Source organism: Barbatula barbatula (assembly GCF_947034865.1).
Source record: "Barbatula barbatula genome assembly, chromosome: 8".
Taxonomy (NCBI): Eukaryota; Metazoa; Chordata; class Actinopteri; order Cypriniformes; family Nemacheilidae; genus Barbatula; species Barbatula barbatula.
This window is the reverse complement of record NC_136771.1, coordinates 6,284,270-6,308,145: the sequence shown is the minus strand read 5'-3', so window position 1 is coordinate 6,308,145 and position 23,876 is coordinate 6,284,270. Positions and strand designations below refer to the sequence as shown.

The window sequence follows — 23,876 nt, the reverse complement described above, 5'->3', positions numbered from 1 at the left end:
GAGACTAATAATAATGATGATGATTTATAGCAAATAAGAAAAAACAAGTAATATAGAGATACAAGGTTTCAGAAGGACAGCAGCGATCATACTTTTATCACCAATTTTGTCGCACCCTGGGATGCTATGTAAACTGTATTGAATTAACTTTTTTTTTACAATATACTTTTTTTATGAAAATTGTACATGCTGGTACAATACAAAAAAATCTGTGTAATAATTTTGAATGAACGTTTTTAAGATCATAAAAGACACTTCAGAAATTTTTCTTCACCAAATGTTTTTTTTAAGTGGCACATACCATTTCATTTCTCTCATCACATCAAGTGACCTCAATCTAAATGATGTCTACTGTATGATCTATCATCTATGAATAGGTGATGAATGAAAATAACTTCCTAAAGGCACAGCCATGAACTCTTATCAGACCCCACCTCCCACTCTGGTTACAGAGAACTGAGGCGTGCTTCAAAAACAAATCTACTGGAACCAAAGGATGGTGCATTTCTTTGGACTGGTATCTATAAGCTATAAGGTCAAAAGTTTAACCATTTTCCTTGGCACTGTATCCTGTTTTAAAATAATGCACTAATTCAGAAACTATTTTTTTCATCATTTTGCCACTCTAATGTCATCACAAATCCGCATGACTTCCTTCTGTAGAACACAAACCCTCAGTCCAAATTTGCCCACTTCTCTACTACTGTAGTAGGAGTCATGAATAGCATATAAAAAACCTCAGTATGCGCAAAACAGTAGGCGAGAAATACCCAGATAGATTTGTGAGTGTACATCGGATGGACACTTATCTATCCCGTGATGATCACACAGAGACATTTCTCTAAATATTTTCTTATGTATTCAACAGAAGAAAGCTGTATACAGGTTTTGAATGGCATGCGGGTAAATAAATGATGACAGAATTTTGAATTAAAATGAATAATGCGTGTTTTTGTAGCATAACTGCTACAGCAAGTAAAGCCAAGGTCATGGGTTAAATTCCCATGGAATACATATAAAGATATAAAATATAGCCTGACTGCAAGTTGTTTTGCAACCAAGCATTTGTCAAATATATAAATGTTTTATTCTTTGCATCACTGCTTTGTACAATTTGGAAATAACTACAGATATTTATCAACAAGAGGTATATCAAAAGGGGAAGGGTTAGGTCCAAACTATAAATAATTACAGAACCTACCATAGAAATACTGGAGAACATACACCCACAACTGAAAACCATTTATGTGGTTAAGCACCTTGGCAGGACCCTGTGCGGGTGTTTTTGGGAGCTCTCTGGAACAAGACGGGTCAGGGCTTACTGACGCCACAACAGCGGTGCGGCCTCATTGTTTTCTGCTCTTTTCATCTCGACTCACTCTCTCAAAATATTTGCAGGAATGCTCAGAATAACATGAAGGTACTGAGAAAGACATGCTCTGTATATTGTTGAAAGGAACTCCGTCTGCAAAACCTTTCTTCAAAGTCTATTTTGTTTTTGTATATTTAGCCGCACCATGTACTCGTGATGCGAAACACAATAAGGAGGATATCTTATTGTTCCAAGGGCTCAGGTTGGAGATCGGCAGCCATCTGTCGATTTATTTTTCCATGTTTATCGTGACTTGAACATTCTGAGGAAAAAAAGGGAAGATTGTGTTAAACTAAATGAATAACATTAAACAAAGCATTTAAAGTAGGTCTCACGACTGAGAGGATTTGCAATGTACCTCGATATTCCCAAGTCCTCTGTGTTTAAATAGTGTTCTTGAATTAAAGAAAAAAGTGTCAGCTTAAACTGGGATATTAATGCAGGATGATTCATTCATCAAGTGATCAGTGACAGCCATCTGGGCACGCCTCTCTCCCTGTTAACTGTTCAATGGGATGTTGCTTGGGACGTTACATTGATTAGGCCCTGAGGGGGCCCTACAGTGATGCTCTATCATAGCCGTGAAGAGACTGACAGCTCTAATGAAGTGTATAATCTTCTAGGCAGAAGGGCCAAAGCTGCCAGAACTTCAATCAGTCCATGTGATGACCAAAGAGTCTGTTCGCTCTTCTGCGGATACTAAAAACAAGAGGCTGCCCCTGCGGGACCACGTCACTCTGTCCCATCCAGAAAAGCTATTCATGATGCTGGTTGGAGCAAAAATCATGATCAGAAGGGGTGATGAAGATTAGGCGATGCAGCTAAAACAATTCTTAATATTTTATGTCTTGAAAATATTCAACATAACTCAATCTTGATTATTTGCTTTATTTATTTAAAGTGATAGTTCACCCCAAAAAAACGTTCTTTCTTCTGCAGAACACAAAAGAAGATATTTTAAAAAATGTTGGTTAACTGTACCCCATTCACTTGCATTGCTTTTGTGCCCATACAATAGAAGTGAATGGGGTCCAGCGCAGTTCGGTAACCAACTTTCTTCTAAATATCTTCTTTTGTGATCTGCAAAAGAAAAAAAACAGGTAGAATGACCTGAGGGTGAGTAAATTATCTCTTTAAAAAGAAAACAGGAACCTCGACCGTAATAATTGTAATCTATTACTATTAAAATGTTTCAAGCAAATAAAGACGGGTAGTTGACTATAATAAAATAGCATGAAGAGAGATTTAATTTCATTGTTATTTTTTGTTATAAATGTTTGCTGTCACACCATAGGACATACGTATGGTTTATTTGTCAACTACTTAAATATAAAGCAAAAGTATGTGCTGCACACTGTGAAAACACATGAGGATTATTAGAAAAATGCAAAACGTCCCATCCCTAAACCGAAACGTGACTGGCAAGAAAGCATATGAATAAGGTAATGCACATTCATATTACACATTAGACACCTTGTAAAATAGTTATTGCATGAACGTGTCAAACATTATATCTTCGCTAGATGATAGTACTAGTTAATAACTTTTTTATTTCCCTGCATATGCAGATACTGTATCGGTTTTCTGGTAGCATAACTCCAAGCATCGCAATTACACATTAATATGAAATGTTTTCTCTATTTGTTTTTTACTCGTCTGTACATTTTATTATTATTTTGTAAATCTCTTTCCGTTCAACAGAAGGGTGAAGCTCAGTGGAACCTCAGAAGGCTTGTTCTCTCTTTGTTCTATTATTCACCAGCCTGGGCTTCAGAACTAACCCGGTTCTCAGCGGGTTTAGAGATCTCCTTTACAGCATATGAGAAATAGCTTGGAATATATTTGGATAGATCAAGCGAGCAAAATACAGAGTCTCTGGAGAGATATTTCACCTGTTAGTTCCCCCTAAAAATAAAAATTCTGTTATCATTTACTCACCCTCATTTCAAATATGAATGACTGATTTTCTTCCGCAGAGCACAAAAGATATTGAACAATGTTGAAAACTGGCCTGTTTTGGGGCCATCCTATAAAAGTGAATGGTTGCTGTTCAGTATACAATTTCTTCTAAATATATGTTGTGTTCTGCGGAAGGAAGAAAGTCATAAAGGTTTGAAATGACAAAGTAAATGATGACAGAATTTTCATTTCAGTTTCATCACTTTAAGAGTCCATGCCATTCCGTGCTTATAAAAACAAACCACAGTAAATAAGAGACGTGATGCTTTATTTCATATTCTTCTGCATCATGATTTGGGACTAAAGTTATGCATTTTATGACAATATGACACACCAGTCCAAATATGTATTCATCCTCTTTTATGTAACTCCGCTGTCACGGATCATTTACATAAAGTCACAAGACAGCGATTGAGAAAAACATCCAAGTATTTGTTCATCAAGAATGTTCATTTGTACCAATATAGAGTTATTTGTGAGCTAAAGGCTCAGGTTTGTTTTTCCTCGTGAGACCAGACAAATGTTTATCTGCAGCGATGTCTTCAACAATACAAATAGAAAGTGTGCAAAGTTAAACCAGCTTCCATCTGCGTTCCCCCAAAGCAGCAATCATTATAGGCTGCGTACGTAGCGTGTGGCAACTGGAGATTTGTACGGACCTTGTCGAAAACTTCTCATGAGCCTTTCCCCGATGAGAAGCAAGCTGAAGAAGACCTTCAGAGGGATATTTCACTGACTTTTTATATCCCAGCAGAACCTGTCTGTACTTGTAAGAAGCAAACTTCAAGCATTACTGCTTTGAATCAACAGCAGAGCTAGAATCGGTTTATTAATGATCTAAAACTCAAGAGAACTGTGGTCCATCTGGCATTAAACATAAAAGACACTTTGAAAAATAAGATTATTTAAAAACGCCAAAGAATATTATACTACACTCTTTGTAAGAGGGACAATTGCTCAAAACTATATTAAACTTGTGTAACATAACACAATACAAAACAATAGCCATACTCTACAGATACAGCTTCATAAAGTCAAGTTGACACATTCATGTGGTGGTGAAAGTCTATTTTAATACAGTTTTTAAAAGATTTTTAGGCGTAAAGGGATAGTTCATCCAAAAATGTAACATCTGTCATCATTTACACATCCTCGGGTTGTTTCAAAACCTGGATAAATGCCAGCAATTTTCAGTTCTGGGACATCATCCACTACCATAGAAGAGAAAACCAATATTGTATTTTTTTGTTCTGTTGAACACATGATGAGATATTTTAAAGAATTAAGGGAAACAACTACCGTTGAATACCCTTTCATTCTTCTCTACTACGGTAGTCTATGATGCCCCGTAACTGAAAATGACTAACATTATTCCAAATATCTTTGTGTCATCGTAACAAAGTAATTTCTACAGATATGAAATTACATGAGCATGAGTAAATTATGACAGAATTTCCATTTTTTGGATGAACTCCTAATAATATACAAAAATTTTAAACGTTATGTTTATTGCCAACTAAGTTCCAACCAGTGTCCTAGTCTCCGACGTTGTCTAAGTAGTAGGCTATTGTACGAGTTGACTGATCCCTTCTGGAGCAAAAGACCATGAAAAATGAACGTAACTTGAACGTGCTGACAACTTTCAGATATAAATGAAGTCAAATTAAACCAAGCGGCCTGATTATGGTGAGAAAAGTGAGATACAAAGAAAGGGAATCATCATTGCGTTCTCCAGGCAGGGGATCGCCGCCATCTTCCAGGCCCCAATTAATAGCTGTCCGCTTGCTTCTTTTCCAGGTCGTGAATTATTTATCTCTGAATTGTTAATAAATCTTATCTGGCGGCTCAGGGGATGCTGCCCGGTCAATTAGGCGATGATGAGGGAGAGTTAGTGCGAGGGGGGGTCGACGCATTAAATTCACCGTAACCTTCTTCATCTTCATTATATCGCCCTGCCGTCAGAAACAATAAATTCGCGATAGAATGGGAAACTTCAAACAGCCACACGTTAACATTCTTTATCTCTTACTCGTTTTTGCTGCCCTTTTTATTTCCTCAGCTCTATACGTCCAACATTTGAAAACATTGGTAATTCCTTTGAAGCAATTAGGCTAGCGTAAAATTTGTCTGAAAGTGTCCGTACTGTGCTTAAATAACTGTCTATCACAATTAGTCGACAAAGTTACTTCAAATAATATGTTCATGAAGAAATACATACGTAGGCCTACCTGGGGCCTAGTTCATTTTGTCTCCATGCTCGTTTGGACGCGCCGCTAAATTTGACGTCAGTGGCAAACGCCATTGGACCGCTACGTAGTAAGTACACGACAAAAACCTCAATTATTACAATTAGTAGTCAATAAAGTAGGCTTACAATTATTTTCACGATGAGATGTCATGCATAGCATAGCTACAGTGTCTCCGTCCTTTCATACTTTATAGGCCTATCCTTCTTTTTTTGGAAGTAAACAATGGCCTTGGCGTCAAATTTAAAGCGACGAGTCCAGTCCCAAATGCAACGTAACACAAAGTAACGAGGGAAATGTAGCTTTCGTTTTTGACCGCCGAAGACATTACTCCAAAAATAACTGTTGCAACAGCAGGTGTGAATTATTATTTCTTTTATTTTCATCCTCCTATAGGTCAAAAAGTGTTTGGCACTTTGCACAGAGCCACAGAATAGGCCCTTTTCGCGATGACGCAGGCTAACTTAAATTCATTTTCGCAAAGCAGTGTATCATAACATCCGTATTGCAACAAACAATAAGATGAACTTCCGTTTTAATGTTATTAAAATTTCGCTGGAATTTAACAACAGTGAAAAAAACTTACAGAACAAGTATTAAAGTAGCTACTTATCCTAGCACCTTCGCTAACACAAAAATAAAACAAAACACTTACCTTCATAATCAAACAGGTACTGTTCAACGAATAATTTTTTAATCCTTTATTTAGCTTTGAAAATTTGTCTGAAAGATGTTGTACATCATCTGGCCGTATTTGAGGCGCTAGCGGAAATAATGATACACTGCCTCGAGGCAGAACGGAAGATGCGTGACGTCACTTGAAAGGGGGTGGAAAGTTTAGTAAATTACATGTTGTTGCTATAGTATGATGGAATTAAACAAGTAATATTATATCATGTCCTTTTAAGGGTTTCTTTAAATAACCCAAAACTGTGGTACTTTGTGGTTCCTCTCACACCTGCTGTAGATTATTATCGACACCTAATAGCGAAGGCCAAGAGTTATATAATGTTTTTTAGTCCATATTTTTTCACTTGTATACAGTGCATTATTGTTATTATTTAATCTTAATGTATATTCCATCTCTTTCATCTATGTTTTGTGGGAATTAAGATCAATGGATAAAATCAATGAGTGTTTTTTGTCTTTTAACCAGTACATTTTTGTGTGTGTGCCAAAATTATGAAGTGTTTTTAGTTTAATAGATGTCTTTTAACTATAACTATTTTATGTGTCATATAAACCTTAAGATTGTGTTCATTTAGTTCAGTTTAAGTTTCCTGTCACATAGAGAGCTGCCAAAACAGGAAACAGATGTGCTCAAGTGGAAAGCAGAAGTTACATTTCTTATAATTGTTGCAAAGAGTAGCAAATGGTTGCAAAGTGCTGTTTTGCAGGGAGATGGAGTCAGCGAGAGGTCACATAGCAACCTCATTGGTTGCTAAGGGAGGAGACTGCCCACAGACTGTCACGAAGATGAAAAACCGCCGAAAAATATTCTATATATGTCTGTGTGAATCTTCCTGTTTTATTGCCTCTTGTAGAGAGACAATCCAGCACTGTAAAGACCTTTTAAATCTGATGAATAAAATCTATTACTTTTGAAACAGTTTGTTCCCCTCATCCTTCCAAATTTTGAAAACGCAGGACTGGTAAACATCGTAGTCCCACAGTTTGGACCATAACCATGTGTACACTTTATTCTGCACTAAGCCCCCTTCGCTCAGTGAAATTCCTTGTGTGTGTAAACATACTTTGTAAAAAACCTCCTTCTGATTATGAAGGTGTACTTCCAGGAGAGGGCAGTGTAACCAACGTATTGCCTGAAATTTACATCCTTTTCTATTCACATGATAAGTATACATTAAAACTGTTTTAATAAAGTTAATATACACATGAACATATCTTTTGAGTAGTCTGTTAAGTTTAATATCGGTTGTTGCATTATAAATGAAATCCTTTGTTATAAAATAACAGTGTGCTATTATTATTGTAAAGATACTGATGAACTTATGAGTTATTTAATATTTTCCTACATTTCGTATTTACAAATAATCGTTCAGTGAAGAATAAAAAAACACGTGAAATCTGTTTGTAGCAAGTTGTAGCAATGTCTTACTTAGGCAGGTGAATTATAATGAAAACAATAGCAGCATGCAAGCCATTATCTTTCATCGGTTATTTAGACAGAATTTCACTCGTTGTTTGTAACATTTTGTATTCTAACACTTCATATGTCCATCCCAAAATGTCTTATCTCTGAATGTTGTTTGTCTCATCTTCATTCTAATGTTTTATCACTCCAAGCCAAAGACTTTCGCTTTGCAAGCTCCATCCAGGAGGGCTCTGCTCCATCTGACCGAGGCTGCAGATGATGAGAGACTTCTGATGCTGGTGACAGCTCAGTTGTAACAGTAGGTGCTATAGTGCAGATAAACACAAGCATCAATGTGTATAGCAATCATAATCATCAGCTGCCTGCAAAGATTTGAAGAGCTACATAAAATGTCACAGCGGTTGCTTACCCTCTGTGTTGGCAGGTGAGATGGGGTCTAGTCTATTGGCCAGCTCTATTTTGCTGGAGACTGTTGCTTTATTAGTTACATCAGCTTCTGATGTGGTGGTCCTGACTGCAGTCGTGCATTTATCCTGGTAAGCAATGCCACAAACAGATCAATTCAAGATGATAGTAGTTCAAAGGTTTAGGTTTTTTTATATATCTAAAAGGGGTAGTAGTTCCCCCAAAAATGAATATTCTTTTATCATTCATTCGCTCTTGTGTCACTCTAAACCTGTATGACTTTCTGTCTTCTGCAGAACACCAAAGATATTTTCAAGAACGTTGGTAAACAAACAACATTGGTCCCATTTGACTTACATTATATAGACAAAAAACACAGAGACATTTCTCAAAATATCATCTTTTGTTTTCCACAGAAGAAACAGTCATAAAGGTTTTGAATCACATGAGGATGAATAAATGATGACAGATCGTTTATTTTGGACCTTTTGATTTAAAGGTGATTGTCTTAATGTTTTAAATTGAAATATAATTGTGTCAACGTAATCATTTATTTTGTTGGTTGATTAAGACCAACTAATAAAGAAAGAGCAGCCAAAAGGAGAAATTCATCAATATTGTTTAAAAAAGCACATGTTGATGAGATCTAAGGATGCTGCTTGATAAAATGCCAAATGTTTTAAAATGTTTTGGATTTTTGTTTGCTTGGGATTTTCATCATTACTAATAATAACAACATTATTATACAATATGATTAAATATGTTATTCTTATTATTTCAATTATTAATAATGTATAATTAATAGATAATGAAAATAATAGTATATTATTATTATTATTAGTCATAGCATAATTTTCCCTCTATATAAAATAAGAAAGTCGTCCCTCAATTACCTTACTGTCTGCTAGTTGGCTAAATGGATTTTCTATTCTTCGAGCGGGTGATAGGGGCCTCTCTTTATTTCCACCCGGGGTCAGTTTAGTGGGAGATCTCTGTGTTGTTAATTGTGAAGACTGTTGTGTGCTCGTCTGAATCGCTGTGTTCAACGTAAGCTGTGTTTTCATTGGAAGATGTGTTTTGGGTGGTACGGTTGGTTTTGGAGGCTGCAGGGGCTGTAGCGTCGGAGGCGGAGGGTGGACTTGTGGGGACTGATTTGTGGATAATTTGCCAAAGAGTGGATGGTACGCTTTGGTCTTTTCTCTAGCTAGGCTCATCCAGCCTGGTTCTGATACAGCATCTTTGCTTTCTGTTATATCTTGGGTAGATGGTCTTCCATCTGCTAAGCAATAAACACTTTTTATATTTACACTTATCAGCTGCCAACACGATCGGTTAATAATATATTTTGAGAGTTTAAAAGAGAGTGTTAGAAAGTTACACTTACTGTCTGTGGCTGTAAAATGAGTGTCCAGATTCTGCAAATCTTGTTTTCTGGGAAGACTTGATTTACTTTTGGAATTGGCATCACACATATTTTTAGGTGTTTCAGCTTTCCAGACATGCTCTTCTGAGACAGGCGGCCTTTGAGTAGACTCTAAACTGTACCGTTTGGTTTCATCCTTGATTTTGGAAACATCAGATCGATATTTCAGAGACAGAGAGGTGGTGCGAAGCTGCACTCCAAAGGCATTCTTCCTGTCCTCAGGTTCCTCTATTTTTTTAGCATCCAGAACATATTCTGTAGAGATCTCCATCTTTTTAAGCTGGTTTCCTGATGTTGGTTTGTAGGTAATGGGAGATATTACTTCTCTACGAGAATTGCTTTTCGTCTCTTGCATTTGATGTTGAAGGTGATTTTGCAGCTCGCTCGGTTTCGTCTCCCTTGCTTCATCTTTATGTGGTTCTGTGTTGTGTCTGCTGGATTTGGTCCTGATTCCTGGAGCACCTTTCAAAATGCCCTCATTTTGCTTCGCCACACTTTCGCTGGGTGTTTTGGAGCGATATTTTGCAGATGCGATGGAAAACTGGAATGACGCAGAGTTAAGCGACAACGTGTCTTTTCCAGAAGGCGATCCAGTGACTCCTTTAGAGACTGCAGTTGGTGATATTTCAGGAGTATATGGTTCCAGTAGAACCTCCAAAGACTTCGCTGAAGCTTCTGTGGCTCCTTTTGGAGATGTAGGGCTCCTCATTTCCAATTTAGGCTTTCTGATGGGAGGAACAGGATGTAATCTGAATGACACTTCTGGTAGGATCCCATCTTTTTTATCTGTGCTGCACAAAAGATTCTCACTGGACTTCCACAATCTGTTATTGTCAGAAATCTGGATATTTTGAGTATGGTGCCTCTGGATAGGTGAATGGGCTCTTAAAGGTTCGGTCTCCCTTGATGTCTGTGTGGATTCCAAAAGTCCAGAAGGTGACAATCTGCCCGACAACATGGGCTGCAGATATAAGGGATTATTCGTGACCCTTCCCTCAGATTCACTGGACTCTTTTAGGTTTTCAACATCTGGAGATAGTAAGTTCATTTCTGTTGGTTTTTCATGCTGGTTCTGCACAGACAGGGTTGGAGTGGCTGGTTTTGGTTCTGGAAATGTAAGTTTGTCTCGCATCTTCAAAGTCGGAGAGGAATATAAACGATGCCGCATGGTTTCTGTGGCCATCAGGGTTTCATCATCGTCCTCCTCAGACAGAATGTTGTCCAAGTCATTGACACTTTCAGAACGATGTCTTGGAGTGAGAGATGCCTGGATAGAGAGACAACAGGCTGCTGCTAAATTCATTGTTTAATGAGTGGTTAAAAAAGCTTGTGACTATGAGACACGGTCTGCAAAAACCCAGCTTTTTGTGATTTCCCAATATAATGTAAAGAACTTTCTGTGAAAATATAACCCTTGATATGTTTATATTCAAATCGATATTTCAGTTTGCACAATTTGAAAAGCAATGGCAACGTAGTTAGCGATAAGTTTGATGGATCTGGTGTAGACATGCCATGATGTCACACAGTTTATTGCAACCTCTGAAACAGCAACTTGAACTTATTGGAATGTTAACAGCTTTGAAGCATGTGAGATTGGAATGTGTTTTATTGCCCTTGCAATCTCACCATTGGAGCTCTTTTGACCCTTGTGCTGACTCGCTGGTTCCTCGGTTTGACTGACATGCGATGGCGGGCAGCTGAGTTATCCAGCCTGGGAGTGTTATTCACAGGGCTACTCAAGTCAACTCCTGCAGTGGGTGTGGTCAAGGCTGGGGTGGGGCTGATGATTGGCTGAGGGAGTAGTTTAAAAACTGGGGATAGAGGTCTTGAGGATGGCTGTAAAGGGTCGCTCTGAATACCAAAACAAATTGTAATAGTATAACTGAAGAATCTTTCTTAATGGTTCGTTTTGATAGTACACGAGAATGTTACCTGTTCTTCCTCTTCACTTCCGGTTCCTGCTAAACTCAGAGAGCTCAGATGCTTTTTAGACTCTGGATACTGTATAAGAAATGACATACAACTTAAATATTTAGCAGTATAGTCACGGGTGTATCCAAAATATTCTGTTTGAATTTTATGTTCATTACCTTGTAAACTGCTTCATGCATCACTTGCTCGTGGAAAGACATCTCGGGTGGGCTGCAGGGTAAACCATCATCCTCTGAAGTGGCTCCCGAGTCTTCTGTGCGTCTGCTGGGGATCAGCATCGGAGAAGGTCCTAGACGTAAGTTCTGCTGCTGTAGTTTTAACTACCAAAACAAAAAAACGTGACTTTATTGATTCCACTTATGTTAAATCTAAGCTTCCTCTTCTATATGATATTAATAATACGGTCGATATCTCTCAAATCTTTCACAATAAGATTATTGAAGATGCATGTAATCCCAGTGTAAAGAACATCTGCTCACCTGTAGTGCCTTAATTTTTCCATGAACGTTCTCTTGTGAAAGAACTTGTGTTGGTTCAGTAGACTTTGGCTGGTCGGTAAAGAAGATGCTATCGTGGGAAAGAGCCCTTGAGCTTAGACATTGAGGGTATCTGAGGATCAGATCAAATTGTACTTTCCTTAATAGACATATGTATATAGCAAATAAATACATATGAAATATCACAATTCATGACATTTATGTAACTATTTGGGATGGTTTCCCTCTTGTGTAATGTCTGCACTAAAACAATATATAAATGCAATATAAAATTATGCAAAAGTGTGAACACTCCCAATGTTTTAGTCCAGTGTCACTCCAATGAATACATTTCTTGATTATGCCGTGTGAATAAGGCTTGCATTACTATGCTATCTTGTTATGCTCGTTCTTTTGATGATTGTCAATAATATTTGTTTCGTGTAACAGAAAGAAATGGCAGGTCAGCCACTTACAAACACTCGTCCTCAGAATCATAGCTTTCTCTCCCGCCTTCTGGAGCAGTGATATCACTGGCAGACTGGCTTTGCTTCATCAGGCCATCGCTTTCCTTTTTCTTCAGTTTCCCAAAAAGACGAGTCTTCAGCTGCTTAAAACGTGATTTCTTCCTTCCTATAAATGTAAACCAAAAATCAGGATGTGATTTCGACATAGAAATACGGATTTAATATGTTACACATAACTCGTGACACTATGTCGACTATTCGTAGCTTAACGCACAATGCACAACCTTGAGTGCACAAAGTTGGAGATTTTTGAGTTTTTGTCTGCTTACATGTAAACACTCACATTTGTGGTAAATATAGGGTTTATTAAAAAAGATCAGCAATATGTATATTTTATTGTGTTTATGAACAGCCCCTCATTCACTTGCGTTGGTTTCAAAGGAAGTGAATGGGGGGCTGTGCTGTTCTGTTACCAACATTTCTGAAAATATCATCTTTTGTGTTCTGCAACAAAAATAAATTCATACAGGTTTAAAATGACAAGAGGGCATGTAAATGATGACACAATATTTATTTCGAAGGTGAACTACTCCTTTATCTATATCTACATATTTGCAAAAGCAATAAGACTGTGTTACAGGAATTTGCTGTATAGTTATCTTTATAAAATGATTTTTGTAACAGCTGCAAAATATGAAATATGAAATGAAATCAATAAAGAGAAACAAACCTGCCAGTTCCTCTCCGTTTTTGTCCATTTCTCCGAGATTAGAGTCCATGTTTTCAGGTTAAATTTTCACCTAAAAAATAAAGCCTATATCATTGATATGCAACCCTGCCGCTTAACATAGGTCTGTAACTGAAGAAATCCATTTGATAACTAGATTTTATTCAAGATCTCATTCAATTGTGTGCCACACGCTCCATGTCCAGTGTTTGCTCTTTGCATGCCCATTAGTACATCATTTCCAAAGGTGATAAAACCTTGTCCCAGGCATTTGTAAGATTCTTCTGCCATGCCCTTATAAGGAAACAGCTGCTTTGATCATGTTTTCAGTTTGAAGGTCCTTGTGAACTGCTGCATTTTTTCAAAAACAGTAAAATACACCTATTGAGTCTTTATTGCATAGTGTAACTGACCATCTCACAAGCTTAGATTACTGAGATCATGTGTATGACTATTATATACAGTACCGGCATTATGATGCAGTGTTACATGATTCATGGCGTAGACGAAAAGGCGTTACACACTCTCTTTGCTTTTGTTTTTGCAAACATGGCCACACAGAACGTAACGCTTTCACACTGCTGGGCTTGTCTAACCGGCAAACCACAGAGTCCACAAACGCCTCCTCTGTCTTTTAATCTGCTTTGTATCGCGATATATCAGTGACCTTTTGTAGTACAAATGCAGTGACATCTGAGGACAGAGAATAGTTCACTTTGGCCTGGGCAGAAACACCGGTTGCCTAGTGCTGCACAAGAGTGACGCAAAGTTAGACAAACACTGTGTGTGTGTGTGTGTGACCACAGCCTGGGAAACCAAGCTCTTGGCAATGCATTAATCACACATTAACTGAAGCATCTGTAGTAGAGCAGAATACAAGCCGTGGTATTCCAGTATCACTTTAGTTCAATGAATTGGAGGTTACTCAGAGGTGGAAATGTTTCTTTTTTTAGTTATCAAATATATGCTTCTCCTAAAATAATGAGTTTAATGAGCGGTTAAAAAAGCTTGTGACTATGAGACACGGTCTGCAAAAACCCAGCTTTTTGTGATTTCCCAATATAATGTAAAGAACTTTCTGTGAAAATATAACCCTTGATATGTTTATATTCAAATCGATATTTCCTAAAATATAGCCTGCAGAAAAGAAAATATTTAAAATCTAATGGATTTAATGGTTATAATAGGAATTGTATTGGTTTTAATGGAAACTAAAGGGGTGTCTAGTTGGTATGTGATGCATTCTATTGGCTTTGTGTTTTCTGGCGGAACACCATTAATTAATATAAGAATATTGCCCAAAACACACTACATAATGGTTTTAAGGGAAAAAGCTAATGGTTCATAATTGTATTTTAAGGGAAACCATTACAATTTCCTTGGGTTTCTATTGGCTTTCTGTTGTTTTTTCAACAAGGTGCTTAAGAGAAATAAAAACAGAAACAAATCGGACAGTTGTTAAAATACATAAAAAGTATCGAGGTGTAACATGAATTAAGATAGTAAAGGTAGAAAATAACCTGGATTTGGGTAAATTAGATGAGAGGTTTGAGTTCATATTGAGATCTTCAATAATATTGACTTTTACTGGCAGACTTCGGCAAATCTGAGCTCAGTTTGTGACATTGTTGATATCACTTTTGAAACTCAGACATTTGTGAGATTTCTGGGTAATAGATACAAGACACAGTCGCAAAAGTTTCCATTAGCTTTCCATTTCATACCTATATTACAGAGATCGCATCTGTGTTTTTAATTTCTCATAGGTGTTGTGAAAAACTTGCTGTCAGTGATACAAGGCATTGTAAGTGGTGGCCTGAAAATTGCAGTGCAGGTGATCACAGTGCTTTTTAGTTTGTTGCTATGGTGTTCTGGGTGAATGATGATGTGTGGTCGCATACCCAAGTTATATTCAAAGCGACATATACTACATTCAAAGCTGAAACCATGATCTCAGCTTTGCAGACCCCATGTTCAACTATATAGAAATAAATTCTGCTCAACCTTCAAGCTTAATAATTATGTGCTATAAAAAGCTTGGAAATCTAATGCTTGGAAAAGTCAAAGAAAACATCCCAACACACTGCATTAGTAATATTTTTTATACTAGACGTTCATTGTAATAAAAGTGATGCTTGCCTTATGAAAGATCCCACTTATACAAACAGCAGTAATGGCTGTAACATTATACTTAGCTTGCGGCGAAATTAAAGAACAAGCTTTGGGGTGTGTGTGCATGTTTTATGTACTTATCTCTACAGGACATGAGCGTTAGCACACATACACGCCCGACACCACTGTTCTTGCTCTTCAACCAAACAATCGAATGGCAGCAATACCAATAAGCCCTGTTTTCCATTCGGTCTGCTGTGGAGTCATGATGCCACATGTGACTTTGAGCATGCAAGGGACAACAAAGGATTTGTAATGTTCAAGTGGAGAGGATTATAATAAACACAATAGGCTCTTGTTGAAGTAAAAGATCAAAAATCAATAGGCGATTATGTGATGGCAGAGGAAGGCTAAAACATCAGGGTTCAGATTTCTAAATAACCGTTTTATTCGCAAGGATCTGTGTCCCTAATGTGTTGGGAGATCGTTCATATGTGACTGAATTGACAAAACATTCTTAACTGATCAATATTTACTGTAAATGCATTTAATTAAGATAAAACCCATATTGCTTTCTTCTAACCGGGATGCTTAAACTCTCCTTGAATTATCATATTAGGTGCACTATCCCAGAAAATGTAGAGAGAGAGAATTTTCATACCCTCATGTTTTCAAAACTTGTATGACATAAATTTTTTAAGTTTAATATAAGATGGTATCATAAACTCAGAGGTGCTGTTAAAAGTAAATGGGAACAGACTCTGTTGAGCTCCAGAGATTATATCAAACAAAAAATACATAAATCTCCTTCGCTGTATTCTTTCAGAGGCCATTTTTATATTTTTATCTAAATTTATTCGCAGAAAATCTTCCTTTGTGCTGTAGATTTCAAATCTCGTGTTTGTCAAATGTGCTTTAATGTCACTTGTAAAGTTTGATACCATCTGTTTACATTCACTTTGTATGCCTAACCTTCACTTTTTAGTTCCGTGAAAGATCGTGATAATCGTATCCAGAAGGTTTGTGCTTACATAAAATACAGTATACAGTCTGTATACTGTGCCTATTAATTTTGTGTTATAAAAACATACACAAACCTTCATATATTTAATAAAAATATAAAAACTAATAAATATTACTATATAATTTAATTTATTGGTACACATAAATAAATACATGTAAATATTTATACATGTGTATATATATATATATATGAATACAAAATGAAAATGCACAGTATGCAGACATAATGTAAAAACAAACTTACAGCACTAATATGAGTGTACTTTTTGTGAAGTAGCTCTTTAATTGCATGTGAATGGGAAGTCCCTCTAGGAACTCTCTGACTACAGTATATTAATCATCATTAGGAGTTAATAACTAAGCGAGGTGTAACTATGCTTACTTTTCTCTAAAAATCATTAGCCGTGACTTGCTGAAATGCTTTTAAAGGAATCTCAGATTTTGCTAAAACAAAATATAACAAGGTGTTCTAGAAGAAGGGTCATAGTGGTTAAAGGCCCCATGAACCATAAGTTGCGATCCTTTTTATTTGCATATTTTGACGCATTTCCGAGTGAAATGGAATCTTGAATGAGAAAAATAGTGGGTCTTTTTCTGGGATTTGATGTGTTAAAGCAGCCGTTGCATTTTGAAATGGAATTGGCAGCAGACTGATATCTGAAGGGGAGGAGTAAACAGATGGTCTGCCCAAGCTGTCTAACATACATGTAAGATGGATAGGCATTACAGGTTGGAAGTGAACTTTAACTGAAGTTTATTTGCAAACAATTATTTAAAGAGAATGACCCACATTGATAAACTATTTACAATAAACGCTGCAATATTTCAAGAATACATTTTTATTTCACCGGGACTTTAAGAGTTTGAATGGTTTGAATCTAGGGGCATAGCTTTTCGACCAGCCACAAATGTCTCTTAGAGACAAGAATCTGTACAAACACAGCTAATAGAAGAGAATGCTTTTAATAAGATTGGCTTGACAGACTTAATGTGTTTCAGAAATTATTTATAATTGGTTTAGAAACCGGCTCGTTTACATTACTTTGGGAACAGTCATACCCTGATTTGGCCCCAATTTAACAGTCACAAATCCTGCTTCACTTGAGGAGGATAGACTTAAACATTCCCTTTGAGCTGATGAAAAAAATGAACCCAGAACCTGGTCTGGAACTTTTAGTGTCTCAAACCCAAATATAGCTCAAAAATTTCACAACTTGTTTTACAGCTCTTTACATTGTCTTTATATACATATTGATTACAAGAGACATCTTCTAAACAGTCATGAATGGATTTTTTTTTAGTATGCTAACAAAACAACATTTTAAGTAGAGGTCGGTCGATTAATTGTTTTTGCCGATTAATCGGCACCGATAACGTTAATTTAAACTATCGGCAATAATCCCCACCGATAGTTTTTCAGACGCAGCAGGGAAAGCTTTACTGTGATAGGCAGGTGGAGAGTTCGGAGTATAGTGTAAAACAGTGACCTCTAGAGGCGGAAACAAAACTGACAGACTGTTTGGTAATTATATTAAATAATCGGGATCTCAATATTGGCCAAAATAATCGCGATTATGATTTTGTCATAATCGAGCAGCCCTATCAGATCAGGGTTTAAATGTTTCACAATGACAAGTTACAGCCAGTTGCAGCAAACATGATGTTAAAAAGTAATTCATTGATTAACTATATGCTGCATTTAATGGGGAACAGCAGTATTTTTGCCGAAAGGGCTGAGAGAGCGCCAACATTAGTAGTCTATTAACGTAAGATTAAATTATGACATGGTGACAAAACTACACGCAGAAATGTTAAATTATTTTGTGTGTTTGTGTGTGTGTGCGCGCAAGATCCACTTCCGAAATAGAAAGAGATGACAGAGACAGCACGAACGGCTAATGTTCATGACATTCGTTTTAATGTAAACAAACACGCATGTGAAGACGACAGTATATATTGTATAAAATATTACAATGGATCCATCATTCTGCTAGTTCTGTGCCAGGAATGTTTTAAATGATTAACATTTTAGAAATCATACACTGGAGTTTAATATTTGTTAATGTAGTTAATATTAATGTGTTTTATTTAAAAATACCATAGAGTTTAGTGGTTCGAGCAACATGTTTATGTTAGGACTCTGTCCTTCCTGTCTCGAGCTTTCTAGCTCCCTGGGCAGAGTCATGACATTGCCACGTCTTTCGGGTTTCTGTTGTGTTATGTGTGGAGACATGTGGCTTTATGTTGTTACTTAATGCCACGTGTCTTCCTGTTATGTCTCTCAGCCCCACCCTCCTATCTCCTGTAATTTCATTAGGGTTTCATTCCCATCGTCTGTTTTGTAATTCACTCGTTAGGGTTTCATTCCCATCAGCTGTCACCACTCTCCCCATGTAATCACTCCTCGTTAGTGTCTCCCTTTATATGGTCTCAGTTTCTCTCTGTTCAGTGTTGGTGCATTGTCTTTGTCTTATATCTATTGTCTCTATGTCCAACACTGATGCCTTGAGTGCACAGTATTATCCCCCTGTTATTGGATTACCTGGTTCCTGTTACAGTTTGTGGAATTATTATTTATCTTTGCTAAAGATTCTTGTTTTGCTTTTGTCCCCCTAGTGGAAGGTGTTTGTTTCTAGTTTTTGTTTGCTAGTGTTTTTTGTGCTTGTTTTTCCCCATTGCGGGTGTTTTATTTATTAAACATTTATATTTAACCCCTCGTCTGCCTGCATCTGGGTTCTGTCAAAACCAATTCGTGACAGTTTATTGATGTAATACACTTCATTGCTAATTTACTTAGTGTTTTTTTTAAATAAACCATAAACTATCTGTAATAGATCGGCAAAATCCAATATCGGTCGACCACTAATTTCAATGTTTCTACTCTTGCAACATAAAATTTTATAAACCTGGATAATCGACTCGTTGCTCTAATAATAATACATTTACATTTATGCATTTGGCATAAATTGCATTATAAAATTTACTAAACCTGGATTATCGACTCGTTGCTCTAATCATAATACATTTACATTTATGCATTTGGCATACATTGCATTATCCTATACATTTATACATTGCAATCCCCTGGGATCGAACCCACAACTTTGCGTTGTTAACAAAATGCTATTAACCTTGAGCTACAGGAAATAATAAATAATAAAAGCATAGGGTGGGACAAATCTAATCTTAAAGTAGGATGAGAGTTTATGCACATAGTGCAAGCACAATATTACCTGCTTTATCAGAGCCTGTATTGACATTAAAACATGAAGTTTTACTTTTGACAGGTGCATCATATATTTGCATAACGCACTTGCCATCTGTACCGTGGTTTCTGTGCAAGGAAACCAATTCAAATCTCTGCCAAAGCAAACTGAGCAGAGCATCTACATGTATATCATTAATCTCAACTGAGCTTTAAAGGGACAGTTCGCCAAAAATGAAAATTCTGTCATCATCTCCTCACCCTCAAGTTGTTCCAAACCTGTATAAAGCTTGTTGTTCTGCTGAACCCAAAGAAAGATATTTGGAAGAATGTTTGTAACCAAACAGTTCTGGGGCAGAATAGACTTCCACAGTAGTGGACAATCTATGGTTGTCAATGGTGCACCAGAACGGTTTGATATTGCACAAAACATCTTCAAGTATCATTAAAACGTCTTCAAAACATATTTTGTGTTCAACAAAACAAAGAAATGAATACAGGTTTTGAACAATTTGAGGATGAGTAAATGATGACAATTTTCATTTTGTGTGAACTATCCCTTCAAAGAGCTGAAATTTGCATTAGGTTAACTAATGCCGCCGATAACACATAAAAGTCTGGTATTGGTATCAGTGAGTACTTGAATCCATCTACCGATCTGATACCATTTTCTTAAACAGGACCTTTATGCCTGCAAGCTTTGCTTAAAGCTACAACTGGGAAATCACTTCTTCTTCACTGCTCAGAATGCAAACACAGGAAGTTGTGCTGTGTCATCACAAGCAACCACTGTTTAGAGCAACGAAGAAGAAATTAAAACGTGCTAGCAGTATGTCCGCTGCTTGGCAGTATTTCAGAGTGGACCAACAAGCCAGTAAAACTATGACTTAAGAAAAATAAATAATATTACGGTCAAATGTCTGTCAGATAATAAAAATACTCTAGTTTACTTTATGTATATTTTCATGTTTTATGAAGGGATAAGTCTGAAGCACAACATAAAATAATTCAATCATATCATACAGGGCTAGATACAGATACACACACACAGGTATCAGATCAGTACTCCGTATCGGCCGATACCCTTAGCCCCGATATTGGAATCGGTATCGGGAAGGGAAAAGGGGTATCAGAACATAATTTATTTGCATATAAAACACTGTTTTGCCACACAGGTAACCAAATTCCTTGGCCATGATCTTCCATGACAAGGAAAATCCCTTTAGCAGCCTGTATAATACAGTACAGACAGTATAGACGTACACCTGTGACTTCCACCACAGGTAACACAAGGAGACATTTCCCAGTAGACCTTTTCTAAAATAAGCTCTGAATCAACAACTAACGACTGTCAACAAGCCCAAATCAAGCTTTCGCTGGCTCATTAAACATCTACAGATGCTAAATGAATCCTCTGTGAGAAACTCAAGAATTCAACTGTGAGAATCCTCTGTGAGAAACTCAAGAAGCAGACAACATGGTGTAGCTGGCAACCAATCATTTTGGCCTTATGTAACCTTCAGCTCTCCAAGTGTAATTCACCTACTATATTTTTTCAGACATGCCCTTTCCTTCAAGTTTGAATGCATCAATTCAAGTGCCGTGTTACGCAGGTGAAACTCAATCTGCAAAAAAACATCACTGTTCGTCGTACAGTCTCTGGGACATTCAGTTCATTAAAAAAACAGGCACGCAAAATCCCTCAACAGTTTTTGAGATTATGAACTAGAGAATCTTATCTATAAAATGACGGTATATCTATAGGACACTAATTGTAATAGGATTGTATTGGATCTGTGAAATTTGCGATATTTTAATAACATTATTAATTTGGCTAAATACTATTCTCTCGTAAACGTCTCTGCATTAATATGTTTCGCCCCTCTCAGCAGCTTGGTCTTCACTGTCCTGTTACTGTTTCTCAGACAGGGTGACTCATCTGCTTGAACATTAACTGTGTTTTGAAGATACTTGAACCATCCTTAACCCTGCTGTATATTAACTGACCTTTGGATTGAAATGACTTTAATGTGAGCCATAACACAAGCATCACACAACGTCAAAGTCTTCCCCAGTTGATTTAACTAGGACTAGAAAGCCAGTGACATCAGCTTATTTATTCAAAGAAATTAAAAACAGACAGATGCTGACCTGAATAAGGGGCTTTTTTTATATGCCGGTTTCTTGGTATTAAAGCAGTAATAGGTTACACCATCAAAGACACGTTTGCACACACGCATAACATGACATCATTCAGTAACGTGAACATTACACCATTATACTCATTCGTTCTGTACATTCAAAACACCATGTGTGAAAAACTCTATATCAGTAATTGCGTATCTACTAGATTCTGTAGAGAATCGTTTCATTGACGATGTCATGAACTTGTGTGGATGGTCTGACTGAACAGTTTAATATTATTTGTTTCTCTTTAAACCAAGGCAACCTCAACAAAAGCCTATAAACAATACAACTAGTGCTTTGTAAAAGACAAAATATAAACGGCTGCTTCTTGTTTGGATAAAGGCGCAGCGGATAAAAAACTTTTCTGGTATTCAGTTTCATCTTCCCACTGCATGTATGTTTAAAAACTACACTTTACTATTACTATCACGCTTATGGACACGAAAAGGCGAATAAACACGGGAGTGTGAGAATTTTCTGTCTTACCTTTGCGGATGAAGATGCAGAAAGTCGCATCTGAGTCAAGACGACCGTAGAGCAAGAACAACTGCGCTGAGTGCGCTCGTGTTGTTTGACACGCCTCTGTGAAGACGACACTGACGTCACAGCGCGCCGACAGGTGCTTGAAATAATTGTTTTCACTCTATATGATGCTTCAAAACTTCAATGTAGCCAAACAATCGAACAAGTAAACATTGCAAGCAGTGGCGCTTTTTATCTGATATAAATGTGTGCTATTGTTTATTATCTGGTATATCAGATTTAAATGTTTAGCTTATTCTAGAAATGTCATTAAAATGTAATTACATTTATTTTTGACAGTTATTAGTTACACTGGGTAAATTACAATACAAAAGCATGAAAATAAAAACTATACTGGATATACAGGAACCAAAGACTGATGCCTCATGTGACAGAACTGACAGAAATTTGTTTTGAAATTTTCTTTGAAAGTTTGTGAAAAGCACATAATTTTTGTATTTTTTCATAATATGTTTGAGGTGGAGACTATGAAGCTATTCCAGGGGCGTAAATTTGTTTTGAAAAGTGGTGGGGAGACAATATTATTAATTAAATATAAAATAAATATAAATTATTTCTGTTATAACTGGTTCGGAAAATGTATCATATATATATTGGGCAGTGTTGGGCAAGTTACTCTGAAAAAGTAATTAATTAAGTAACTAATTACATGTTTAATAGTGTACCAGATGACTGTACAAATTACTCTCTCCAAAAAGTGTTTAACATGAAACGGCTATTTTAATTAATTTAAATAAATAATATAAACTACATAAAGTAGTATTATTAACTGACAAAAGTATTACAAATGTCAGAATTCTGCATTAAAGCGCATACTTTAAAGTAAGACTTCGCATTTGTATGTCAATTCCACTATTGCACGCACATATATTACACAAAGTATTTAGTTTAATTACATTAGAAGTAACTGTAATTAAATTACAGGAAAATTTAGCAATCCTTACTTTACATTTTCAAAGGAAAAGTAAATTAAACAGAGTAACTAAACACTTCCACCCAACAGTGAGTGGGCAGTCCGCCCATTGACTACTCCGCATTTTGACTACAGATCTCATAGTGTGTGGTTTCCAAACTGACATTTGGGGAAGGTCACTTGTCTGTTGAACTTGTGTACACTTGTCTATTTATAACTATAACTGTTATAACTGTTTATTTCGAAAACTAAAAATGTAACGTGTTCATTGGTCTACGCGTTTTTATGCCTCGGCAGAGCCTGGTAAAACAAACTCTGCTACGCTTTGCTTCGAAACAGCGTCTGGAAGGGCATAATTGAGAAGCGTTTACTTTCTCGTAGGCGGGCGCTTGTCTGAAGTTTAAAATAATTGGTGTACCCGTAAACCAATCACATAACGTTTGGTTATGACGTATGTTTATGCGCCGGCTCAGCCGCCTCGAACTTCCGCTGTAAACACAGGTATGCGGCGAAAACAAATCGTCGAGCGAAATACCGGAGTGAAGATGGCTGTGAGCGATTTTTGCTGATTATGTTAAGTAAATTTACGCATCCATGGTACAATAACTGCATCTAAACTAATATTTGACAGTAGAGACAAACAAGAAAATATTTGCAGCCAACTATCAAAGTTATGATTAGTTCTGTTAAACACAGCTCTCCATCTCCGCTTTCGTTTTAGATTTCCGTAAATATAATATTAAAATCGGAGCTTAGCATCTACATCA

At 36.7% G+C, this 23,876-nt stretch overlaps 1 protein-coding gene across 2 annotated transcripts; it reads right to left on the bottom strand.

Annotated features, from left to right (window-relative positions):
- Window positions 1–7,487: 7,487 nt before the first annotated feature.
- Window positions 7,488–22,222, bottom strand: cracdlb (cracd like b). 2 transcript variants are annotated; one of them, XM_079463477.1, is made up of 11 exons: window positions 22,140–22,222; window positions 13,130–13,199; window positions 12,409–12,565; window positions 11,936–12,065; window positions 11,615–11,776; window positions 11,457–11,525; window positions 11,151–11,375; window positions 9,483–10,788; window positions 8,992–9,377; window positions 8,103–8,226; window positions 7,488–7,998 (listed from the first exon to the last, which is right to left on the bottom strand). In XM_079463477.1, the coding sequence occupies exons 2-11, from the start codon at window positions 13,176–13,178 to the stop codon at window positions 7,859–7,861; spliced, it is 2,748 nt and encodes a 915-aa protein (XP_079319603.1). In that variant the 5' UTR covers window positions 13,179–13,199; window positions 22,140–22,222; the 3' UTR covers window positions 7,488–7,858. The 2 variants fall into 2 exon arrangements, with proteins under 2 accessions (XP_079319603.1, XP_079319604.1); XM_079463478.1 differs by having other exon boundaries at window positions 8,992–9,374.
- Between the last annotated feature and the right edge of the window lie 1,654 nt (window positions 22,223–23,876).

Bases quoted from the DNA above. Each gene is read 5' to 3' on its own strand.
- cracdlb (XM_079463477.1), bottom strand. From the start codon at position 13,178: ATGGACTCTAATCTCGGAGAAATGGACAAAAACGGAGAGGAACTGGCA. The intron at 11,526-11,614 runs GTAATGAACATA...TTTCTTATACAG, and splicing joins TGCATGAAGCAGTTTACAAG to TATCCAGAGTCTAAAAAGCA. The intron at 10,789-11,150 runs GTGAGATTGCAA...CTCTCTATCCAG, and splicing joins GGGTCAAAAGAGCTCCAATG to GCATCTCTCACTCCAAGACA.